The sequence below is a fragment of the Oncorhynchus clarkii genome, chromosome 6, assembly GCF_045791955.1.
Source record: "Oncorhynchus clarkii lewisi isolate Uvic-CL-2024 chromosome 6, UVic_Ocla_1.0, whole genome shotgun sequence".
Classification (NCBI taxonomy): Eukaryota; Metazoa; Chordata; class Actinopteri; order Salmoniformes; family Salmonidae; genus Oncorhynchus; species Oncorhynchus clarkii.
In genome coordinates this window covers 10,654,584-10,678,513 of record NC_092152.1, presented here as the reverse complement: position 1 = coordinate 10,678,513, position 23,930 = coordinate 10,654,584, and the positions used below count along the sequence as shown (strand labels likewise).

The following is a 23,930-nucleotide window of genomic DNA, read 5'->3' as shown; positions in this document are numbered from 1 at the left end:
GACAGAAAGAGAGAGGGGGTAGAGAATTATAGGAAGAGAGACAGAAAGAGAGAGGGGGTAGAGAATTATAGGAAGAGAGACAGGAAGAGAGGGGGGGGTGGAGAATCAGAGGCAGAGAGACAGAAAGAGAGAGGGGGTAGAGAATTAGAGGCAGAGAGACAGAAAGAGAGAGGGGTAGAGAATTAGAGGCAGAGAGACAGAAAGAGAGAGGGGGTAGAGGATTAGAGGCAGAGAGACAGAAAGAGACAGGGGGTAGAGAATTAGAGGCAGAGAGACAGAAAGAGAGAGGGGGTAGAGAATTAGAGGCAGAGAGACAGAAAGAGAGAGGGGTAGAGAATTAGAGGCAGAGAGACAGAAAGAGAGAGGGGGTAGAGGATTAGAGGCAGAGAGACAGAAAGAGAGAGGGGGTAGAGAATTATAGGAAGAGAGACAGAAAGAGAGAGGGGGTAGAGAATTACAGGCAGAGAGACAGAAATAGAGAGGGGGTAGAGAATTATAGGAAGAGAGAAGGGGTAGAGAATTAGAGGCAGAGAGACAGAAAGAGAGAGGGGGTAGAGAATTAGAGGCAGAGAGACAGAAAGAGAGAGGGGGTAGAGAATTATAGGAAGAGAGACAGAAAGAGAGAGGGGGTAGAGAATTATAGGAAGAGAGGGGGGGGGTAGAGAATCAGAGGCAGAGAGACAGAAAGAGAGAGGGGGTAGAGAATTAGAGGCAGAGAGACAGAAAGAGAGAGGGGTAGAGAATTAGAGGCAGAGAGACAGAAAGAGAGAGGGGGTAGAGGATTAGAGGCAGAGAGACAGAAAGAGAGAGGGGGTAGAGAATTAGAGGCAGAGAGACAGAAAGAGAGAGGGGGTAGAGAATTAGAGGCAGAGAGACAGAAAGAGAGAGGGGTAGAGAATTAGAGGCAGAGAGACAGAAAGAGAGAGGGGGTAGAGGATTAGAGGCAGAGAGACAGAAAGAGACAGGGGGTAGAGAATTAGAGGCAGAGAGACAGAAAGAGAGAGGGGGTAGAGAATTAGAGGCAGAGAGACAGAAAGAGAGAGGGGTAGAGAATTAGAGGCAGAGAGACAGAAAGAGAGAGGGGGTAGAGAATTAGAGGCAGAGAGACAGAAAGAGAGAGGGGGTAGAGAATTAGAGGCAGAGAGACAGAAAGAGAGAGGGGGTAGAGAATTAGAGGCAGAGAGACAGAAAGAGAGAGGGGTTAGAGAATTATAGGAAGAGAGACATAAAGAGAGAGGTGGTAGAGAATTATAGGAAGAGAGACAGAAAGAGAGAGGGGGTAGAGAAGTATGGGAAGAGAGACAGAAAGAGAGAAGGGGTAGAGAATTAGAGGCAGAGAGACAGAAAGAGAGAGGGGGTAGAGAATTATAGGAAGAGAGACAGAAAAAGAGAGGGGGTAGAGGATTAGAGGCAGAGAGACAGAAATAGAGAGGGGGTAGAGAATTAGAGGCAGAGAGACAGAAAAAGAGAGGGGGTAGAGGATTAGAGGCAGAGAGACAGAAATAGAGAGGGGGTAGAGAATTATAGGAAGAGAGACAGAAAGAGAGAAGGGGTAGAGAATTAGAGGCAGAGAGACAGAAAGAGAGAGGGGGTAGAGAATTAGAGGCAGAGAGACAGAAAGAGAGAGGGGGTAGAGAATTATAGGAAGAGAGACAGAAAAAGAGAGGGGGTAGAGAATTATAGGAAGAGAGACAGAAAGAGAGAGGGGGTAGAGAATTACAGGCAGAGAGACAGAAAAAGAGAGGGGGTAGAGAATTAGAGGCAGAGAGACAGAAAGAGAGAGGGGTTAGAGAATTATAGGAAGAGAGACAGGAAGAGAGGGGGGGTAGAGAATTAGAGGCAGAGAGACAGAAAGAGAGAGGGGTTAGAGAATTATAGGAAGAGAGACAGAAAGAGAGGGGGGGTAGAGAATTAGAGGCAGAGAGACAGAAAGAGAGAGGGGGTAGAGAATTAGAGGCAGATGAACAGAAAGAGAGAGGGGGTAGAGAATTATAGGAAGAGAGACAGGAAGAGGGGGGGGGGGTAGAGAATCAGAGGCAGAGAGACAGAAAGAGAGAGGGGGTAGAGAATTATAGGAAGAGAGACAGGAAGAGAGGGGGGGTAGAGAATTAGAGGCAGATGAACAGAAAGAGAGAGGGGGTAGCGAATTAGAGGCAGAGGAACAGAAAGAGAGAGGGGGTAGAGAATTAGAGGCAGAGGAACAGAAAGAGAGAGGGGGTAGAGATGGGGATCCTGCATGCTTTTAGGGTTTATGACATGTGTGGATGCACTCTATGGCTTGAGGAAAGATCACAGTCTTGTTTGTGTAAAATCTCCCCTCTCTCTGTAAAGTTGTGATTACTCTCCTAACACTGCTGTTTTTGAGTTTACACCAAGAGTGTGCCGCTGAACATAGCTCTGATCCAGGTCGTTAGTGTGTGTTCCTTGGGCCAGAGCTACACTGAACCCTACCTCGTTGTTCAACCCCCCCTTAAGCGCAAGAGTCCGACTTTGAATTTAGTTTCTGATCAATGAAGCCCCTGAGCTGCACCCATTGGTCCGTTGAATGTCAGAATCATTCATCTTAGCAACACACCCCATTTTGAAAATGTCATTTCTATTGATCTGTTTTAAAAAAACATTCAACTGTAGGATATGCAGGAGGATATAGATGGTATTGTTTGTCGTAACTCTGGCAATAACTGATTGGTCAGCAAATGGTCACAGACTTGGGAGAAGGATCACTTGTAAAGTGATTACAGCATGCATCTGTTTTGATTTGATTTCAATAATGACAGCAAAGACCCAACAAATCCCTTACAGTCAGGGTTGGGTAGGTTACTTAATAAATGTAATCCGTTACAGTTACTAGTTACCTGTCCTGAATTGTAATGAGTAACGCAACTTTTGGATAACCCAAACTCAGTAATGTAATCTGATTACATTCGGTTACTTTTAGGTTACTTTCTCCTTATTAAGAGGCATTAGAAGAAGACACACATGTATGTTACCAATGGAACGACATCTATTGCAGGATAAATCAATGTCAAAGTTTACATAGATACCATGTATGTTACATTTTAATTTATGGGTTGGTCATGTAGGCTTCTACTAACCCATTGCTTTCTACTACATATAATAATAATACGATTCAATTATATCTTTACATTAAAAAACAACGTTTTCCAGTCATTCCAATAAATGTTATACCCCTTGATGTTCAAGAATAGGACTTGGAAATATGGAAGTATAGATTAGCCTAATTGTTTTACCTGAGCGTGACCCCAAAACTAAGGACAGTTTAGCCAGCCCTACTCTGTTGTTTACGATGTTGTCATCGGAGGACTGATTGGTCTCATTGAAATAAATGCTGCGCTCATGGAATGGCATGCTTTGACTACTACTGAAAAGTGCTATTTACATGTAAAAAGTAATGCCATTTGCTATAGGCCTATTGTTTACCTTTTAGTTGGTGACACTTTGAGATCTTGATAATAATATTCAGCTGTTTAAAGGACAAATCCACAGATGAAACAATAACAAAACGGTCGCTCCGCCTCTGTTTCAGTAAAAAGCTGAGGGATGGGCCTGGAGAAATGTAACCACTCTCAGATTAATAGACAGAGCTATGGATGCGAGGACTGACCCTCCATGATGTCAGTTATTGTTTTAACCATGTTATGAGGCTATACAGTGTTTGTTTACATTTACTTTGTTTACAAACATTGGAGAAATACAAGCTTTTATTTGGTGTTCTGATACGACAGTTGAACTAAATTATATTCTTCAAGAATCAATGGATATTATTATAATTTAAAAGTCCAAAAATGGATGTGGCAACTACAGATTTCCCCTTTAAGTCTATCAGAAGTGTTCGAGTTTAAGCTTCTGTCCATTAGGTCTATGGATGTATTTTTTTATCAGCATGAATTAGATTGAGCAATAAAACCCCACTTTTATTCCATAAGCTGAGATCCGCACTGTGCAGCTGTTGTTCCATAGGCTGAGATCCGCACTGTGCAGCTGTTGTTCCATAGGCTGGGATCCGCACTGTGCAGCTGTTGTTCCATAGGCTGGGATCCACACTGTGCAGCTGTTGTTCCATAGGCTGGGATCCACACTGTGCAGCTGTTGTTCCATAGGCTGGGATCCACACTGTGCAGCTGTTGTTCCATAGGCTGGGATCCACACTGTGCAGCTGTTGCAAGAGCACATTTTTACTGGCTGTCCACTGGTTTCTAATCAATGATTGATAGGCAGCTTAAACTTCTTGAATTCAACCATTATTGGGTTCAAATACACATTTAGATTTGTGAACAGCCATCCACAACAACCACAATCCGTAAGGCGCAAATATCTAAATGAGAGAGCAGCAGTGTGATTCACATCAATGTGTTATGTAGATATCAATAATAAGTGATATCTGTATCGCCGTAGACTAAACCACTGCTGTCATCCTTACCTCCAAGCTTTTATTCAAGTTGGATAATATTTGGATGCCGACAGCAGTTGCACCATCGGAAGACATAGCTTGGACTGTAGCCTCCTGCTCTTTTCCAGCAATCCATCAAACACATTTGGTGTGTCATCATAGTGGTCTCTGACATCATAGTGGTCTCTGACATCATAGTGGTCTCTGACATCACAGTGGTCTCTGACATCATAGTGGTCCATTTTTTTTTCTTCTCACGAACATCCATTCTGGATTTAAAAGTAATCCTCGAAGTAATCATCTAGTTTTTCAAAAGTATCTGTAATCTGATTACAATATTTTTGCTGGTAAATTAAATGATTACAGTTACCGTTTTTTGTGATCTGTTACTCTCCAACTCTGCTCACAGCAAAGACCCAACAAATCCCTCACAGCAAAGACCCAACAAATCCCTCACAGCAAAGACCCAACAAATCCCTCACAGCAAAGACCCAACAAATCCCTCACAGCAAAGAACCAACAAATCCCTTACAGCAAAGACCCAACAAATCCCTCATAGCAAAGACCCAACCAATCCCTCACAGCAAAGACCCAACAAATCCCTCACAGCAAAGACCCAACCAATCCCTCACAGCAAAGACCCAACCAATCCCTCACAGCAAAGACCCAACAAATCCCTCACAGCAAAGACCCAACAAATCCCTCACAGCAAAGAACCAACAAATCCCTCACAGCAAAGACCCAACAAAACCCTCATAGCAAAGAACCAACAAAACCCTCATAGCAAAGAACCAACAAAACCCTCACAGCAAAGAACCAACAAATCCCTGACTTTGAGACATATATCTATCACAGTGTCTCTGTTCTGACATCATGTTTAAAAACAGAGGCTTGGGGCCTTGCAAGAACTACAGCAAAAAGTTATTCTTTGACCTGCTGTCCGACTGATGTTTTTCACGCTCTTCAAGATTATAATACGGCGTCTGGATTACACCATACCTCCATGTTGCTGCTTTCACATCATCCCTATCAGTAGGCAATGCACAGTTCTGTCCTACGGCGGAATACCAGGGAGATCTTTCTCCTGAATCTTATTTTTCTGTGCTATATACCCCCCCCCCCCCCCCTCTTTCCTTCCCCTTCTCTTCCTCATGGAATGTGGAGGAACATGTGGGAGACAGCTGTGTGTGTAGACAGCTGTGTGTGGAGGAACAGGTGAGGGGGATGCTGGGAGCGTGTTGGTAACAGTGACGGGACGAGGCCCGGTGCGGTTTAGGGCTGCTGCCTGTTTATACAGCCAAGAGGCTGCAGACAGTCTGTTAGTCTGGTAGCTGAGTGGACCCAGCTGTGGGGCCAACAGTATAGCTGCCTGGTGGTTGCCTAGGATTCTCCACTGCCAAAGCCAGGTCACTCCGCTCACCGCCAGATGAGCTAGAGAAAGAAAGAGAAGACCGAGAGGGGGAGGTGTGGTGAAGGGAGGGGGAAGAGAGGGAATACAAAGTGATGACAAAGGAACGACTGAGAGAGGGAGGTGAAGTTCAGGGAGGGAGGGGGGGAAGAGAGGGAATGGGAGAAGGAGAGAGGAACAAGCCATCAAAAGACTGAACGAATTGATGTGTTAAATCTCTTCACCCTTTGACTAGAATGTCCTTCTCTGCTTCATTTTTACATTGACATTTTTAGTAATTTAGCAGACGCTCTTATCCAGAGCAACTTAAAGTAGCGAGTGTGTACATTTTCACATTTGTTCGTAGTTTTGTATTCGTAATTGTTGCTACGATAAGAGAATTTATGCACTCCCCTGTTTTCACAACACATCACGGATATGTAAACATAGAATATAAAATACCTCATCTGGTTCTGTGAGAAAGTCCCGGTTTGATTTATGTCAGACACATTTATGGGAGAGAGAGAAGAAGGAGGAAGACGGCAGCAGATCGGTCGCCATCATAGTACAGTATCTATAAAACCCTACTACAAGCATATGGTGATTCCCTATCATTCCTGTGGTTTTATGATCCATCTAAGAGCCCATTAGAACACCAAATTCCTCCCCTTGAACTAAATAAAGCAGAAAACGATTATTTAACCACTGCGGCTGAGTGTGCAGAAGCTTCAATGAAACATACACTATAAATATAGCCCAGTATTTATGGGGTGGAAAAATGAAATGGCCGCCTCATCTGAAAATAACTTTGTCATTGTTTAATGGGGAGGGTTTAATGAGATGAGGAATAGTCTTCTACTGTGAGCTGAGAAAAAGAGGAATGGCTGGTACACTGTTCATGTCACACACATGGTCTTTAGTGTGAGGCTGTCAGGCAGAGCTAAAAAAGGTCTGGCTTCATCCCAAATGGCACACTATATAGTGCACTACTTTTGACCAGAACCTGTAAGGTCATACATATTAAGTAGTTCACCTATGTTGGGAATAGGATGCCATTTGGGATTCAGAACCCCCCCCCCCCCCCCTCCCCCCGTCTTCACGTAGAGCTTGTTCTGAGGAAGGAATCATAGTAGGTGATTAGTACATGTCCCACGAAGGTGGAATCATTGGTTCACTTCAACTCTGACCTGTTTCTTTCTTTCTATTTCAGATGTTTTATTTTATTGAGATTGATTAATTATTGTCATCGATAGGACTAGACGGGGAGATGGCAGCTAGGAAAGGTGGACTCAGGGACAGCCCCCCCCGTCTGGGGGCATGTGAAGTCAGCCGCACTCCCGCTAAGCCAGACTCTGGCATTACACTCTCTTTACCTTTCTGACCAGTCAAAAAAAAACATTCTTTGAATTCTGACCTCTGAACTCAACCGGAACAATAGGGAATCCATAACAGCTCCCATTCTAAACACATGCCCAATTAACCAATTGACTTGTCCTAGTTTGAATTCTCTATATTCTTCAGTGTCGAAAAGAATCGCAAAACATCTAGTTGGTGACAACACGTCTAGACGCTAATCGGGGGGAAATCACATCAGTATTCCATGTCATTATGTTTCATGTCAGAGCACTCGTTAAAAGAAACTTCTAAATGCATATAGATGGCGATAAACGAGAGAGATAAATTGGACAGACGTGGCTGGCGCACTGCTCTGTAATTAAGTGTATTGTGACTACTGTCAATAGGTGAGAGGTGGTGAGAACGGTAGTTAAATTCCCATCAGGTGTAATTACAGCCATATTGGGGCTCCGTGACAGACAGGAGAGGACAAATGAAATGTGTAATATTGTTAGAAAAAGTTCTCAGCCGGCCTTCACAGGTATAGCCTCACAGGTACAGCCAACCTGTCATTTCAGCCGGCCTTCACAGGTATAGCCTCACAGGTACAGCCAACCTATCATTTCAGCCGACCTTCACAGGTATAGCCTCACAGGTACAGCCAACCTGTCATTTCAGCCAGCCTTCACAGGTATAGCCTCACAAGTACAGCCAACCTATAATTTCAGCCGGCCTTCACAGGTATAGCCTCACAGGTACAGCCAACCTATCATTTCAGCCGGCCTTCACAGGTATAGCCTCACAGGTACAGCCAACCTATCATTTCAGCCGGCCTTCACAGGTATAGCCTCACAGGTACAGCCAACCTATCATTTCAGCCGACCTTCACAGGTATAGCCTCACAGGTACAGCCAACCTATAATTTCCATCTCGATCATTCAATTCATTTCAGTGCCATTTTCATTTGCTACTAGCCACAGCTTTCCTCTCACCTTCATATCGTCATCTCTCTGTCTTGTAATCATATCGTCATCTCTCTGTGTTGTGACCATATCGTCATCTCTCTGTGTTGTGACCATATCGTCATCTCTCTGAGTTGTGACCATATCGTCATCTCTCTGTGTTGTAACTATATCGTCATCTCTCTGTGTTGTGACCATATCGTCATCTCTCTGTGTCTCTGTGTTGTGACCATATCGTCATCTTTCTGTGTTGTGACCATATCGTCATCTCTCTGTGTCTCTGAGTTGTGACCATATCGTCATCTCTCTGTGTTGTGACCATATCGTCATCTTTCTGTGTTGTGACCATATCGTCATCTCTCTGTGTTGTGACCATATCGTCATCTCTCTGTGTTGTGACCATATCGTCATCTCTCTGTGTTGTGACCATATCGTCATCTCTCTGTGTTGTGACCATATCGTCATCTCTCTGTGTCTCTGAGTTGTGACCATATCGTCATCTCTCTGTGTTGTGTAATGTCATCAACGAGGTAATCTTGCAGCAGTCATAAAACATACAACATCTAGAAATGTACAATAAATAACAAAGGATATTTACAAACAATTAGGCAGGGTCAGTGCGATTTCATAGTGCAAGTGCTAAGAGCAATTAGTCCAACATTTTGTTAAGTTGCAAAATTGCATTCGGAATAAAAGATAACTTCTTTTTTTTTCAACCTTAGGTAGTCTGTATCTGCGTCCAGCGGGAAGGAGCTGGAATTCAGGGTGGAGTGAATGGGAAGAGGAAGGAGATATCGTTTGAAACCAAGTAGTGCTAGGTTGGAAAAATACACATCTCCTTCCTGGTTTAGACAGATAATCCATATGACTCGTAATGACATTATTCATAGTCATTTATAATTGTAGTTTTCTCAGGTCATATTTAAGATATGTGTCTTTCTTGTCTGGTGTCTGGTCATTACAGCCAATGAGTGATTTAGTCAGTGTTGTGATGTTGACAGGCTGGTGTGGTCAGTTGTTATTATTATTATTAATTGTTATTATGTCAGGCTGAAGGGTCATTTATTGTATGTAATGAGGCCCCCCCTGTAGAGAGGCTACTGAGGGCCAGCCAACAGCCCCATGGAGGGAACAGGATCGCTCATTAGATCCCACTGTACTGTGAATGGACGATGTCGTTAGACAAGAAACATGTTATTGATAGGAGTGCCTGTCAGATGTTCCCGTCACAATTTTTTGTGGTGAGCCAATCAGCTAGGATGTCAGAGAAGGCTATGGTGTCTGTTGACTTCTCAGACCAGTGTTATTGCAGCCAAGGTCATACCGAAGGATTTGATAATTAAAATAAAAATGCTTATTGTCTGGATCAGTCAAAATGTTGAGCAAATTTATTCTGGTGAGAAAACCCAAATCATATTTCTATATCAGTATACTTCACTCCCTGTCCTCTCATCTGTTCCTCCTCTCTGTTCCTCCTCTCTGTTCCTCCTCTTTGTTCCTCCTCTCTGTTCCTCCTCTCCTTTCCTCCCTGTTCCTCCTCTCTGTTCCACCCTGTTCCTCCTCTCTGTTCCTCCTCTCTGTTCCTCCCTGTTCCTCCTCTCTGTTCCTCCTCTCTGTTCCTCCTCTCTGTTCCTCCCTGTTCCTCCTCTCAGTTCCTCCTCTTTGTTCCTCCTCTCTGTTCATCCTCTCCGTTCCTCCTCTCCATTCCTCCTCCCTGTTCCTCCTCTCCATTCCTCTCTGTTCCTCCTCTCTGTTCCTCCTCTCCATTTCTCCTCTCTGTTCGTCTGGATTGGCACACCTTCATATCGTCATTACTCTGTGTTGTGGTCATATCGTCATCTCTCTGTGTTGTGGTCATATCGTCATTTCTCTGTGTTGTAACTATATCGTCATCTTTCTGTGTTGTAACCATATCGTCATCTCTCTGTGTTGTAACCATATCGTCATCTCTCTGTGTTGTAACCATATCGTCATCTCTCTGTGTTGTGACCTTGAGAAAGGCACGTAACCCCCTTCAATTTCTCCAGGGGTGCTGCTCTGCGCCAGACCCATTGCTTCCAACCCCTCTCGGGTTCTGGGGTTGTGAGCATAAAAAAAAGGGTTGTTTTCTACCAGTTAATGGACAATAAAGTCTTCTTCTTCTTCTCTCCAGGACACCCCTCCTCCCAGCTCCTACAACGTGCGGGAGTCTTTTGAGAAGACGTATGGCCGCGCCTCCTTCTCAGAACCCAGGAGCGAGGGGGGCAGGAGACGCCAGAGCTCATTCCTGAGCGCAGCACCCAGACACTCTTCCTTCTTGAGCTACGATCCGGACTTCCCAGGTACTCTAGACCAGTGGTTCCCAAACTGTGGGGCCCCCTAGGAACTCCGGCTCTCAACTTACTCCTGAAAGTTGTAATAGTAGAATGCACAAGGTGTAATTTTGAAATTGGGTGGTGCATCAGGATGTTCCCCAATGCTGGAACGGGGGCCTGAGTGAACAGGGTTGGGAACCACTGCTGTAGGCTACACTGTGGTGTAGTGTGAAGTTGCCCCCTAGACACTGATCTTGGGTCAGTTTTGCTTTATCCCCACTAATGGTTAAAAGTTAAGATTGTGGCAGGGAAAGCTGATCCTAGATCTGTATCTTCACACTGTAGCGGGCTACCGTACTGACCGTCAAGGTTTAAGCACTGCTCAACATGCTGCTTTCTAGCGGATCTGATTTCTTTTACTCTTTATTCATTTCATTAAAGTGATGTTGAGTCAAATCAACTGAACTAATAGCTAGAAAGTGACTGTAGACTGGGCTTGTTGAGGAGACAATAGACTGGGCTTGTTGAGGAGACTGTAGACTGGGCTTGTTGAGGAAACAATAGACTGGGCTTGTTGAGGAGACAATAGACTGGGCTTGTTGAGGAGACAATAGACTGGGCTTGTTGAGGAGACAATAGACTGGGCTTGTTGAGGAGACAATAGACTGGGCTTGTTGAGGAGACAATAGACTGGGCTTGTTGAGGAGACTGTAGACTGGGCTTGTTGAGGAGACAATTGACTGGGCTTTTTGAGGAGACTGTAGACTGGGCTTGTTGAGGAGACAATAGACTGGGCTTGTTGAGGAGACAATAGACTGGGCTTGTTGAGGAGACTGTAGACTGGGCTTGTTGAGGAGACAATAGACTGGGCTTTTTGAGGAGACTGTAGACTGGGCTTGTTGAGGAGACAATAGACTGGGCTTGTTGAGGAGACAATAGACTGGGCTTGTTGAGGAGACAATAGACTGGGTTTGTTGAGGAGTCAATAGACTGGGCTTGTTGAGGAGACAATAGACTGGGTTTGTTGAGGAGACTGTAGACTGGGTTTGTTGAGGAGACTGTAGACTGGGTTTGTTGAGGAGACAATAGACTGGGTTTGTTGAGGAGACAATAGACTGGGCTTGTTGAGGAGACAATAGACTGGGCTTGTTGAGGAGACAATAGACTGGGCTTGTTGAGGAGACTGTAGACTGGGCTTGTTGAGGAGACAATAGACTGGGCTTGTTGAGGAGACAATAGACTGGGCTTGTTGAGGAGACAATAGACTGGGCTAGTTGAGGAGACTGTAGACTGGGTTTGTTGAGGAGACAATAGACTGGGCTTGTTGAGGAGACCAATGTCCTTCCATTCAAATACAGTGTCCGTTTCTCTTTGTGGTTAGCCTAATTGTTACTTCAATTATACTTTCATTGCAAATGTTCTTTCAAAAAAAGATTCATGACTTATATGGATAATTTATGCAACCTATTTTACCCAAGACTCAACCCCTTAACAAGAGATTGATTTGCATATAAATAGATCTGGCTGTGTGCAAAGTGTGTTCTCAAACACATAGCGAGTTCATTTCAGCCATTATTTCATTTGCATTTCAGAATATGGGGTATTATTTCACCCCTCATCCATGCCTTTTTCCAATCACATTTTGATGTCAACTTGATTGGAATATGTTCAACAATATTAGGTGTATACTTCTGCAGTCACCCAATGGCTGCGGTAGAAATGGGCTCTATGACACGGAATCTGCTCCAGGTGAAATGGGAATGTTTAGAATGCAAAATAACTCTAGAAACCAATCAAATTTTTCTGTGGCGGTAAGCACCTTTGAGTTAGCTGGGGGTCAGACAAGTGATTGGGAAACCCAGCGCGGGAACCCCCAGGCTTACCGGTTAAATTTTCTTCCTCAACCTTGTTTTCATCATTTAGTCCAAATGTCATCTAGCATACTTAAACAGTTGTATTACCTCGTCATGTTTTCATTCACTCTGTATTGCTAGGATCATTTGTTGTTTACATCAGTGACCGAGTGAGTGAGTTGTTGAGAGTTAGCTCAATCCCTACTCTACACTTTTCTTCTCAAGTGGTATCTTATTGGAATATGAATGGTTTATGGTGATGAGACTCAGAGCCTGACTCTCCTGTCCCCCTCTCCTTCCCCCTCCTCTCCCCCTCTTCTCCTCTCCCCTCTCCTATCCTATCCCCTCCTCTCCTCTCCCCCTCTCCTTCCCCCTCCTCTCCCCACTTCTCCTCTCCCCTCCCCTCTCCTATCCCCTCCTCTCCTCTCCCCCTCTCCTTCCCTCACCTATCCTCTCCCTCTCCCCCTCCTCTCCTCTCCACCCCCCCTCCTCTCCCCTTCCCTCCCTCCCTCACATCTCCTCTCCCCCCCTCTCTTTTCGTCTTCCCCCTCTCATCTCCTCTCCCCCCTCTCATCTCATCTCCTCTCCCCCTTCCCTTCTCTCCCCTTCCCCTCCTCTCCTATCCCCTTCCCTCCTCGCCTCTATTTTATTGTTCATTGCTAATGTCCTCTTCTCTCCTCTCCTCTATTCTCCCTCTTTAATTCTCCCCTCTTCTCCTCTATTCTCCTCTATTCTCCTCTCCTCTATTCTCCTCTATTCTATTCTATTCTATTCTTCTCTATTCTATTCTCCTCTATTCTATTCTCATCTATTATATTCTCCTCTATTCTATTATATTCTCCTCTCCTCCTCTCCCTCTCCTCTCCTCTCCTCTCCCTCTCCTCCTGTTCTCTCCTCTCCCTCTCCTCTCCTCCTCTCCCTCTCCTCTCCCTCTCCCTCTCCTCCTCTCCTTTCCCTCTCTTCTCCCTCTCCACTCCTCCTGTCCTCCTCTCCTCCTCTCCCTCTCCTCTACTTTCCTCTCCTCTGTTCACCAGGTCCAGGTCAGTATAGTCCTGACATCAAGTCCAGTCCCCAGATGTCTCTGATCGTGTCCAGGGAGGATCGCTTCAAAGGCCCCAAGAACACCAACCCCGGCCCAGGCACCTATGAGGTAACTCACTATCAGACTAGCTTTTACCATGTAACATCAGTCTACCTGAGATGCTTAAACGTACATGAATTGCCCCAACATTATAAGAATCTCGGTTTCAAAATCGATTCAAACACTTTATTTGTGACTTTTTGAGCTTGCCTATCTTAATAAACCAATAGAAAAGTCCCAAAATGGCTGCATTTTTTGTATTTGTTTTTTATTATGCATCTCCATGAGTTCCTGCCAAGGCAGCAGCTACTCTTCCTGGGGTTTATTATGGATCCCCATTAGTTCCTGCCAAGGCAGCAGCTACTCTTCCTGGGGTTTATTATGGATCCCCATTAGTTCCTGCCAAGGCAGCAGCTACTCTTCCTGGGGTTTGGTTTGGATCCCCATGAGTTCCTGCCAAGGCAGCAGCTACTCTTCCTGGGGTTTGGTTTGGATCCCCATGAGTTCCTGCCAAGGCAGCAGCTACTCTTCCTGGGGTTTATTATGGATCCCCTTTAGTTCCTGCCAAGGCAGCAGCTACTCTTCCTGGGGTTTATTATGGATCCCCATTAGTTCCTGCCAAGGCAGCAGCTACTCTTCCTGGGGTTTGGTTTGGATCCCCATGAGTTCCTGCCAAGGCAGCAGCTACTCTTCCTGGGGTTTGTTATAGATCCCCATTAGTTCCTGCCAAGGCAGCAGCTACTCTTCCTGGGGTTTGGTTTGGATCCCCATTAGTTCCTGCCAAGGCAGCAGCTACTCTTCCTGGGGTTTGTTATAGATCCCCATTAGTTCCTGCCAAGGCAGCAGCTACTCTTCATGGGGTTTGTTATAGATCCCCGAGATGTTCCTGCCAAGGCAGCAGCTACTCTTCATGGGGTTTGTTATGCATCTCCATGAGTTCCTGCCAAGGCAGCAGATACTCTTCCTGGGGTTTATTATGGATCCCCATTAGTTCCTGCCAAGGCAGCAGCTACTCTTCCTGGGGTTTGGTTTGGATCCCCATTAGTTCCTGCCAAGGCAGCAGCTACTCTTCCTGGGATTTGTTATAGATCCCCGAGATGTTCCTGCCAAGGCAGCAGCTACTCTTCATGGGGTTTGTTATGCATCTCCATGAGTTCCTGCCAAGGCAGCAGATACTCTTCCTGGGGTTTATTATGGATCCCCATTAGTTCCTGCCAAGGCAGCAGCTACTCTTCCTGGGGTTTGGTTTGGATCCCCATTAGTTCCTGCCAAGGCAGCAGCTACTCTTCCTGGGATTTGTTATAGATCCCCATTAGTTCCTGCCAAGGCAGCAGCTACTCTTCCTGGGATTTGTTATAGATCCCCATTAGTTCCTGCCAAGGCAGCAGCTACTCTTCCTGGGGTTTGTTATAGATCTCCATTAGTTCCTGCCAAGGCAGCAGCTACTCTTCCTGGGGTCCAAACACACACAGTTACATTACACTTAAACAAAAGATAAAACAGTATATCATATAACACTGACACACCACCACATACACAACACACCATGCAACAATATTACAATTTACCTGTGTGTAGAGTGCGTGTGCTAGCGTGTGTGTGTGTATGCGTGTATCTGTGCATGTGTGTGTGTCTCTTCACAGTCCCCGCTGTTCCATAAGGTGTATTTTTATCTGTTTTTTTAAATCAAATTCTGCTGTTTGCATCAGTTACTTGATGTGGAATAGAGTTCCATGTAGTCATGGCTCTATGTAGTACTGTGCGCCTCCCACAGTCTGTTCTGGACTTGGGGACTGTGAAGAGACCTCTGGTGGCATGTCTTGTGGGGTATGCATGGGTGTCCGAGCTGTGTGCCTGTAGTTTATACAGACACCAAATTGCATTCAGCTTGTCAACACCTATTCCAAAAACAAGTAGTGATGAAGTCAATCTGTCCTCCACTTTGAGCCATGAGAGATTGACATGCATATTATTAATGTTATCTCTCCATGTACATTTTACAGCCAGCCGCGCTGCCCTGTTCTGAGCCAATTGCAATTTTCCTAAGTCCCCCTTTGTGGCACATGACTGAACAGTAGTCCAGGTGCGACAAAACTAGGGCCTGTAGGACCTGGATGTTGATAGTGTTGTTAAGAAGGTAGAAACTAGGGCCTGTAGGACCTGCCTTGTTGATAGTGTTGTTAAGAAGGTAGAAACTAGGGCCTGTAGGACCTGCCTTGTTGATAGTGTTGTTAAGAAGGTAGAGCAGTGCTTTATTATACTGTTATATCAATATGTTTCGACCATGACAGTTTACAATCCAGGGTTACTCCAAGCAGTTTAGTCACCTCAACTTGCTCAATTTCCACATTATTTATTACAAGATATAGTTGAGGTTTAGGGTTTAGTGAATGATTTGTCCCAAATATAATGCTTTTACAGTGCCTTGCGAAAGTATTCGGCCCCCTTGAACTTTGCCACCTTTTGCCACATTTCAGGCTTCAAACATAAAGATATACAACTGTATTTTTTTGTGAAGAATCAACAACAAGTGGGACACAATCATGAAGTGGAACGACATTTATTGGATATTTCAAACTTTTTTAACAAATCAAAAACTGAAAAATTGGGCGTGCAAAATTATTCAGCCCCTTTACTTTCAGTGCAGCAAACTCTCTCCAGAAGTTCAGTGAGGATCTCTGAATGATCCAATGTTGACCTAAATGACCAATGATGATAAATACAATCCACCTGTGTGTAATCAAGTCTCCGTATAAATGCACCTGCACTGTGATAGTCTCAGAGGTCCGTTAAAAGCGCAGAGAGCATCATGAAGAACAAGGAACACACCAGGCAGGTCCGAGATACTGTTGTGAAGAAGTTTAAAGCCGGATTTGGATACAAAAAGATTTCCCAAGCTTTAAACATCCCAAGGAGCACTGTGCAAGCGATAATATTGAAATGGAAGGAGTATCAGACCACTGCAAATCTACCAAGACCTGGCCGTCCCTCTAAACTTTCAGCTCATACAAGGAGAAGACTGATCAGAGATGCAGCCAAGAGGCCCATGATCACTCTGGATGAACTGCAGAGATCTACAGCTGAGGTGGGAGACTCTGTCCATAGGACAACAATCAGTCGTATATTGCACAAATCTGGCCTTTATGGAAGAGTGGCAAGAAGAAAGCCATTTCTTAAAGATATCCATAAAAAGTGTTGTTTAAAGTTTGCCACGAGCCACCTGGGAGACACACCAAACATGTGGAAGAAGGTGCTCTGGTCAGATGAAACCAAAATTGAACTTTTTGGCAACAATGCAAAACGTTATGTTTGGCGTAAAAGCAACACAGCTCATCACCCTGAACACACCATCCCCACTGTCAAACATGGTGGTGGCAGCATCATGGTTTGGGCCTGCTTTTCTTCAGCAGGGACAGGGAAGATGGTTAAAATTGATGGGAAGATGGATGGAGCCAAATACAGGACCATTCTGGAAGAAAACCTGATGGAGTCTGCAAAAGACCTTAGACTGGGACGGAGATTTGTCTTCCAACAAGACAATGATCCAAAACATAAAGCAAAATCTACAATGGAATGGTTCAAAAATAAACATATCCAGGTGTTAGAATGGCCAAGTCAAAGTCCAGACCTGAATCCAATCGAGAATCTGTGGAAAGAACTAAAAACTGCTGTTCACAAATGCTCTCCATCCAACCTCACTGAGCTCGAGCTGTTTTGCAAGGAGGAATGGGAAAAAATGTCAGTCTCTCGATGTGCAAAACTGATAGAGACATACCCCAAGTGACTTACAGCTGTAATCACAGCAAAAGGTGGCGCTACAAAGTATTAACTTAAGGGGGCTGAATAATTTTGCACGCCCAATTTTTCAGTTTTTGATTTGTTAAAAAAGTTTGAAATAGCCAATAAATGTCGTTCCACTTCATGATTGTGTCCCACTTGTTGTTGATTCTTCACAAAAAAATACAGTTTTATATCTTTATGTTTGAAGCCTGAAATGTGGCAAAAGGTCGCAAAGTTCAAGGGGGCCGAATACTTTCGCAAGGCACTGTAGTGTTGAGTCATCTGCATGTCAGTGGCTCTCCAGGCAGACTTAAGCAAACACTGAGAGTATTTGAAAAGATCAAAACAAAGGGTATCTTTCAAACACTCATCGTGACATTAACACAGAGCAGTATTGAGCCATCCTCATCGTGACATTAACACAGAACAGTATTGAGCCATCCTCATCGTGACATTAACACAGAGCAGTATTGAGCCATCCTCATCGTGACATTAACACAGAACAGTATTGAGCCATCCTCATCGTGACATTAACACAGAACAGTATTGAGCCATCCTCATCGTGACATTAACACAGAACAGTATTGAGCCATCCTCATCGTGACATTAACACAGAACAGTATTGAGCCATCCTCATCGTGACATTAACACAGAACAGTATTGAGCCATCCTCATCGTGACATTAACACAGAACAGTATTGAGCCATCCTCATCGTGACAATAACACAGAACAGTATTGAGCCATCCTCATCGTGACATTAACACAGAACAGTATTGAGCCATCCTCATCGTGACATTAACACAGAGCAGTATTGAGCCATCCTCATCGTGACATTAACACAGAACAGTATTGAGCCATCCTCATCGTGACATTAACACAGAACAGTATTGAGCCATCCTCATCGTGACATTAACACAGAACAGTATTGAGCCATCCTCATCGTGACATTAACACAGAACAGTATTGAGCCATCCTCATCGTGACATTAACACAGAACAGTATTGAGCCATCCTCATCGTGACAATAACACAGAACAGTATTGAGCCATCCTCATCGTGACATTAACACAGAACAGTATTGAGCCATCCTCATTGTGACATTAACACAGAACAGTATTGAGCCATCCTCATCGTGACATTAACACAGAACAGTATTGAGCCATCCTCATCGTGACAATAACACAGAACAGTATTGAGCCATCCTCATCGTGACATTAACACAGAGCAGTATTGAGCCATCCTCATCGTGACATTAACACAGAACAGTATTGAGCCATCCTCATCGTGACATTAACACAGAACAGTATTGAGCCATCCTCATCGTGACATTAACACAGAACAGTATTGAGCCATCTCTGTCGACTTGGACAACTGGAATATAACTGTTGTAGTAGCAAAGACAAATTAATGGTGTATTTTGTTGACAAAATGTAGAAAGTAATGCAAAATGTATTTCACAGGTATTTGACAAATGAGCTCTGTGATTCCGATGTGCCTGTGATTTAACGAGCATGGCAGTACACTCTACTGTAGTACCTATCTTTCTGTTATTTTGAGAAATAAAGCTTTGGGAATTACCTTGTAGTCATAAAACTTGTGAAGTGTTTGATATGATCTCCTACCTCTCTTCAGTCTTATTAGGCTATGGTGCATTAAACATTACGGTGCAGAGAAACCTTTCAAACGTGTCCCTCGCTGTTCAACAGCTGGTCTGGTTCTGGTCTGGTGTGTCCCTCGCTGTTCAATAGCTGGTCTGTTCTGGTCTGGTGTGTCCCTCGCTGTTCAATAGCTGGTCTGTTCTGGTCTGGTGTGTCCCTCGCTGTTCAATAGCTGGTCTGTTCTGGTCTGGTGTGTCCCTCGCTGTTCAATAGCTGGTCTGTTCTGGTCTGGTGTGTCCCTCGCTGTTCAATAGCTGGTCTGTTCTGGTCTGGTGTGTCCCTTGCTGTTCAATTGCTGGTCAGTAGCTGTTCAATAGCTGGTCTACGTCCGAAACTATACTGTATGTAGTTCACTACTTTTGACCAGAGACCTTTTGACCAGAGACCTTTTGACCAGAAACCTTTTGACCAGAGACCTTTTGACCAGAGACCTTTTGACCAGAGACCTTTTGACCAGAGACCTTTTGACCAGAGACCTTTTGACCTTAGACCAGAGACCTTTTGACCAGAGACCAGAGACCTTTTGACCAGAGGCCTTTTGACCAGAGACCAGAGACCTGGTCTAAAGTAGTACACTATTTAGGGAATAGGGAGCCATTTAGGACACAACCTTGAAGTTCATATCACTGTGATTGGCTAGTAACTGTAGTTCATATCACTGTGATTGGCTAGTAACTGTAGTTCATATCACTGTGATTGGCTAGTAACTGTAGTTCATATCACTGTGATTGGCTAGTAACTGTAGTTCATATCACTGTGATTGGCTAGTAACTGTAAAGCAATACACTGTTGGAACGGCACGGTGGAACTACATGGTTTGAAAGTTTCTAGGAACATATGTTATTGTGACAGACAGAGCAAGCAAATGGGTCTGTGTTTGAGCGACTGTGTTTGTGTTTGTGTGTGTGTTCGTGTTTGTGAGACTGTGTGTGTGTGTGTGTGTGTGTACGTGTGTGTGTGTGTTTGTGTGTGTGTGTGTGTGTGTGTGTGTGTGTGTGTGTGTGTGTGTGTGTGTGTGTGTGTGTGTGTGTGTGTGTGTGTGTGTGTGTGTGTGTGTGCGCGTGCGTGTGCTTGTATAAGTGTGTATGCGTGTGTCACCCCTGTGCGCCCCCACTGTGGTGGTGATTCCCTGGGCATCCCATCACCTGTTCAACCCCGGGGCACTTCAACCCCGGGGCACCCTAGTGCTGAACCCTCCCAAACACATCAAACAGATCAATAAGCACCAAGCCGCTCCTTCTCCCGACGTTGCTCCTGGCATACAGATCGGGCTGCCGCCACGAGCTGCTCTGTGAATACAGATCGCGGCATGTGAATTTGTGGATCTCAGAACTAGGACGGGGGGAGGTCAAGCTTTGAAGTGCATGTGGAATTCCCACCGATTTCCTCTTTTTGTGCTGTTGGCTATTTTAGTGAAGTCCACACTTCTATACTGCACTCTGACTCCACTCTAATGGTCTTAAGGTCAGCAGGTGGTAGTCTATTCTAGTGGTCTTAAGGTCAGCAGGTGGTAGTCTACTCTAGTGGTCGTAAGGTCAGCAGGTGGTAGTCTACTCTAGTGGTCTTAAGGTCAGCAGGTGGTAGTCTACTCTAGTGGTCGTAAGGTCAGCAGGTGGTAGTCTACTCTAGTGGTCTTAAGGTCAGCAGGTGGTAGTCTACTCTAGTGGTCGTAAGGTCAGCAGGTGGTAGTCTACTCTAGTGGTCTTAAGGTCAGCAGGTGGTAGTCTACTCTAGTGGTCTTAAGGTCAGCAGGTGGAGTAGCCTGGTGCTAATCGATCTGTTTGATGTGTTTGGGAGGGTTTAGCACTAGGGTGCCCCGGGGTTGAACAGGTGATGGGATACCCAGGGAATCACCACCACAGCGGAGGCGTACATGGTGGGGCTACACACTCGTATGAGTACTCACATGCACACACACACACACACACACACACACACACACAGACACACACACACACAGTCTCACACACAGTCTCTCAAACACAGCAGGTGGTGGAGCTCGGTGTTGCACTCCGCCGACTGTCAACACTTAGAAAAAAGGCTTCCAAAAGGGTCCCTATAGGATAACCCCTTTGGGTTCCAGTTAGAACACTTTTTGGTTACAGGTAGAACCCGTTTGGGTTCCATGTAGAAGGTTTCTTCAAAGGGTTATTCTATGGGGACACCTGAAGAACCCTTTTAGGTTCTAGATAGCACCTTTTTTTCTAAGCGAGGTTACTGAGGACTGCTGAGGTTGTTATTCAGCCTGGTGTAGTCTACCCGGTGACAGGAACAGATGGTTTTTACAACCTCACTGATTCTGACGGACTCCAAATTAAATTTGATTAGATTAAACAAGGACAAGAAAGATTAGAGGAATGAGCTACATACTGTAAGAAAATGTTGTTTTGTTTCAAGAGCTGTGTGAACCACGTTATTATAGTAGTTATACCGATAAGTTCAGAATTCTCTACCAGCGATATCTCCTCCTTCGCACATTATGAAATCGGGTCAGGAGAGATATTTCAAGGTTTGAATTGTTGACACACCTAACATTTTTATATAGTCATATTCTGTAACACACAGGCCAGCATTTTTGTCTGAGATTGTCACTCAAACAAAAGGTTAAATTGACCTTAAATGACCTGAGAGTTTTCCCTCCACAAATCAGTGCATAAATCCATATATATTTCCTTTTTCCTCCCCCAAAAGTGTAGTGTCATCACTTTGCCCTTCCTTCCCCTTGTTGTGTTGTCCACTGTGCTCTTTTCACTGTGTTTCTCTGTAGCTGCGGTCTAAGGCACTGCATCTCAGTGCTAGAGGCGGTACTACAGACCCTGGTTAGATTCCAGGCTGTATCACAACCGGCCGTGAGTCCCATATGGCGGTGCACAATTGACCAGCGTCATCTGGATTTGACTGGTGTAGGCCGTCATTGTAACTTGCATAGTTAAAAAAAGGTTAAATAAATACAATAAAAGCTAGTAGCTACATCTCTTCACTGTGTTTCTCTGTAGCTAGTAGCTACATCTCTTCACTGTGTTTCTCTGTAACTAGTAGCTACATCTCTTCCCTGTGTTTCTCTGTAGCTAGTAGCTACATCTCTTCACTGTGTTTCTCTGTAGCTAGTAGCTACATCTCTTCACTGTGTTTCTCTGTAGCTAGTAGCTACATCTCTTCACTGTGTTTCTCTGTAGCTAGTAGCTACATCTCTTCACTGTGTTTCTCTGTAGCTAGTAGCTACATCTCTTCACTGTGTTTCTCTGTAGCTAGTAGCTACATCTCTTCACTGTGTTTCTCTGTAGCTAGTAGCTACATCTCTTCACTGTGTTTCTCTGTAGCTAGTAGCTACATCTCCACACTGTGTTTCTCTGTAGCTAGTAGCTACATCTCTTCACTACTAGTAGCTACATCTCTTCACTGTGTTTCTCTGTAGCTAGTAGCTACATCTCTTCACTGTGTTTCTCTGTAGCTAGTAGCTACATCTCTTCACTGTGTTTCTCTGTAGTAGTAGCTACATCTCTACTGTGTAGTAGCTACATCTCTTCAATGTGTTTCTCTGTAGCTAGTAGCTACATCTCTTCACTGTGTTTCTCTGTAGCTAGTAGCTACATCTCCACACTGTGTTTCTCTGTAGCAGCTACATCCGCCATGTTATTGATCACTCACCTCTGTAAGAGGGAAACTGGGTCACCCTGAACCGCTGTTGCAATGGAAACATGGAATTCAGTTCTCATATGGATTACAACAAGGAGTACTGACCTTTTACTCGTGTTGTTGCCCTTTAGGGAGTTCCTTCCCAGGTTGTTTGAATCTTTCCCTTTTGTTTTGTTGTGTTTCCCTCTCAGCTCAGCCCAGCGATCATGGACACGGTTCTGAAGGGCACGTTCAACGTAACCCTCAACAACCCGCTGAGCAACCACTACCCTGCCCCTCACCTATTGAGCGCCTTGCCGCCGCCGCCGCCGCTCACCCTCAGCAGTGTATAGAGCAGGGTCAAAGGTGAGAGAGAGGTCCTTCTGCAAACTGTACTGACACAAACTGTATCTGATAGCAGTATTTTACACATGCTCCATTTAAGCTTTGCCTACAGCAGGTGAGAATGTGAGGTACTTGGGTAGGTCGTCAGGGTAGGTCGTCAGGTTGTTCCATTGCCTGGGGGTGATTGTGAGGTACTGGGGTAGGTTGTCAGGGTAGGTCGTCAGGTTGTTCCATTGCCTGGGGGTGATTGTGAGGTACTGGGGTAGGTTGGGGATTCTGGAATTCCTGTGTACCGTCCTGTGTTCGTCACGTGAAGGCAAAAGAGATATCATTACATTCTGAACTGTGTCGATGAGTGTGAGGTACTGTGGTAGGTCGTATCATTACATTCTGAACTGTGTCGATGAGTGTGAGGTACTGGGGTAGGTCGTATCATTACATTCTGAACTGTGTCGATGAGTGTGAGGTACTGGGGTAGGTCGTATCATTACATTCTGAACTGTATCGATGAGTGTGAGGTACTGGGGTAGGTCGTATCATTACATTCTGAACTGTGTCGATGAGTGTGAGGTGTTGATTGAAGGATTTTGGAGCTGGTAGTTTGTTTCCAGTAATTATCTGATGAGAACAGAACACAGTGTCTGGCCTGTGAGACCAGGTTGTCTGTTTACCAGCAGTAACATGATTGATTTTTGTTTTCAGGGAGCTTTTTGGAGGAAACCACAGACTGCCCTGATGTTTCAGCATTGGGAAAACAATTCAAATAAATAGATGTTAAACAATAAATGTTTCTTTTACATTCATTTGTAAACACATTGATAATTCTTCAACAACCTTTAGAACAGGGGTAAAACTAGATTTAGCTGCAGGCCAATTTTTTTCTGAGTGGGTGGTCAGGTGGGCTGAACATTATTTTTATCATTTATACACTGCAAATTGATTGCAAGTAAGCCCGAAAAAGATATTGTATTTGACAATAACATGGTCATTTCTTACCTTTGATTACACTGAGACACGCTCACATCTCCCACTGGGCCCACCATGTCATTTCAACCTGGATAATTTGGTAATATTTGGTTGAGACGTTGTTCAATGAGATTACAACCTATATCCACCCACTCAAAAAAGACAGCCAAAAGTTAGTTGAATTTCCAATGTGTTATCACTGTGCTTTCAACCATCTAAACGCACAACCAAATTCCAATGGAA

At 44.6% G+C, this 23,930-nt stretch overlaps 1 protein-coding gene across 1 annotated transcript in view; it reads left to right on the top strand.

Moving 5' to 3' along the window:
• The window catches only part of LOC139411902 (sperm-tail PG-rich repeat containing 2), an 82,640-nt gene extending 59,150 nt beyond the window's left edge, over positions 1 to 23,490 (top strand). Inside the window, exons 11-14 of the mRNA XM_071158654.1 lie at positions 10,248 to 10,416; positions 13,277 to 13,392; positions 22,589 to 22,742; positions 23,424 to 23,490. Of these exons, the coding sequence (XP_071014755.1) occupies positions 10,248 to 10,416; positions 13,277 to 13,392; positions 22,589 to 22,729 (426 nt within the window). The 3' untranslated portion in view covers positions 22,730 to 22,742; positions 23,424 to 23,490. The remainder of the gene's footprint in view (positions 1 to 10,247; positions 10,417 to 13,276; positions 13,393 to 22,588; positions 22,743 to 23,423) is intronic.
• The last annotated feature ends 440 nt before the right edge of the window (positions 23,491 to 23,930 follow it).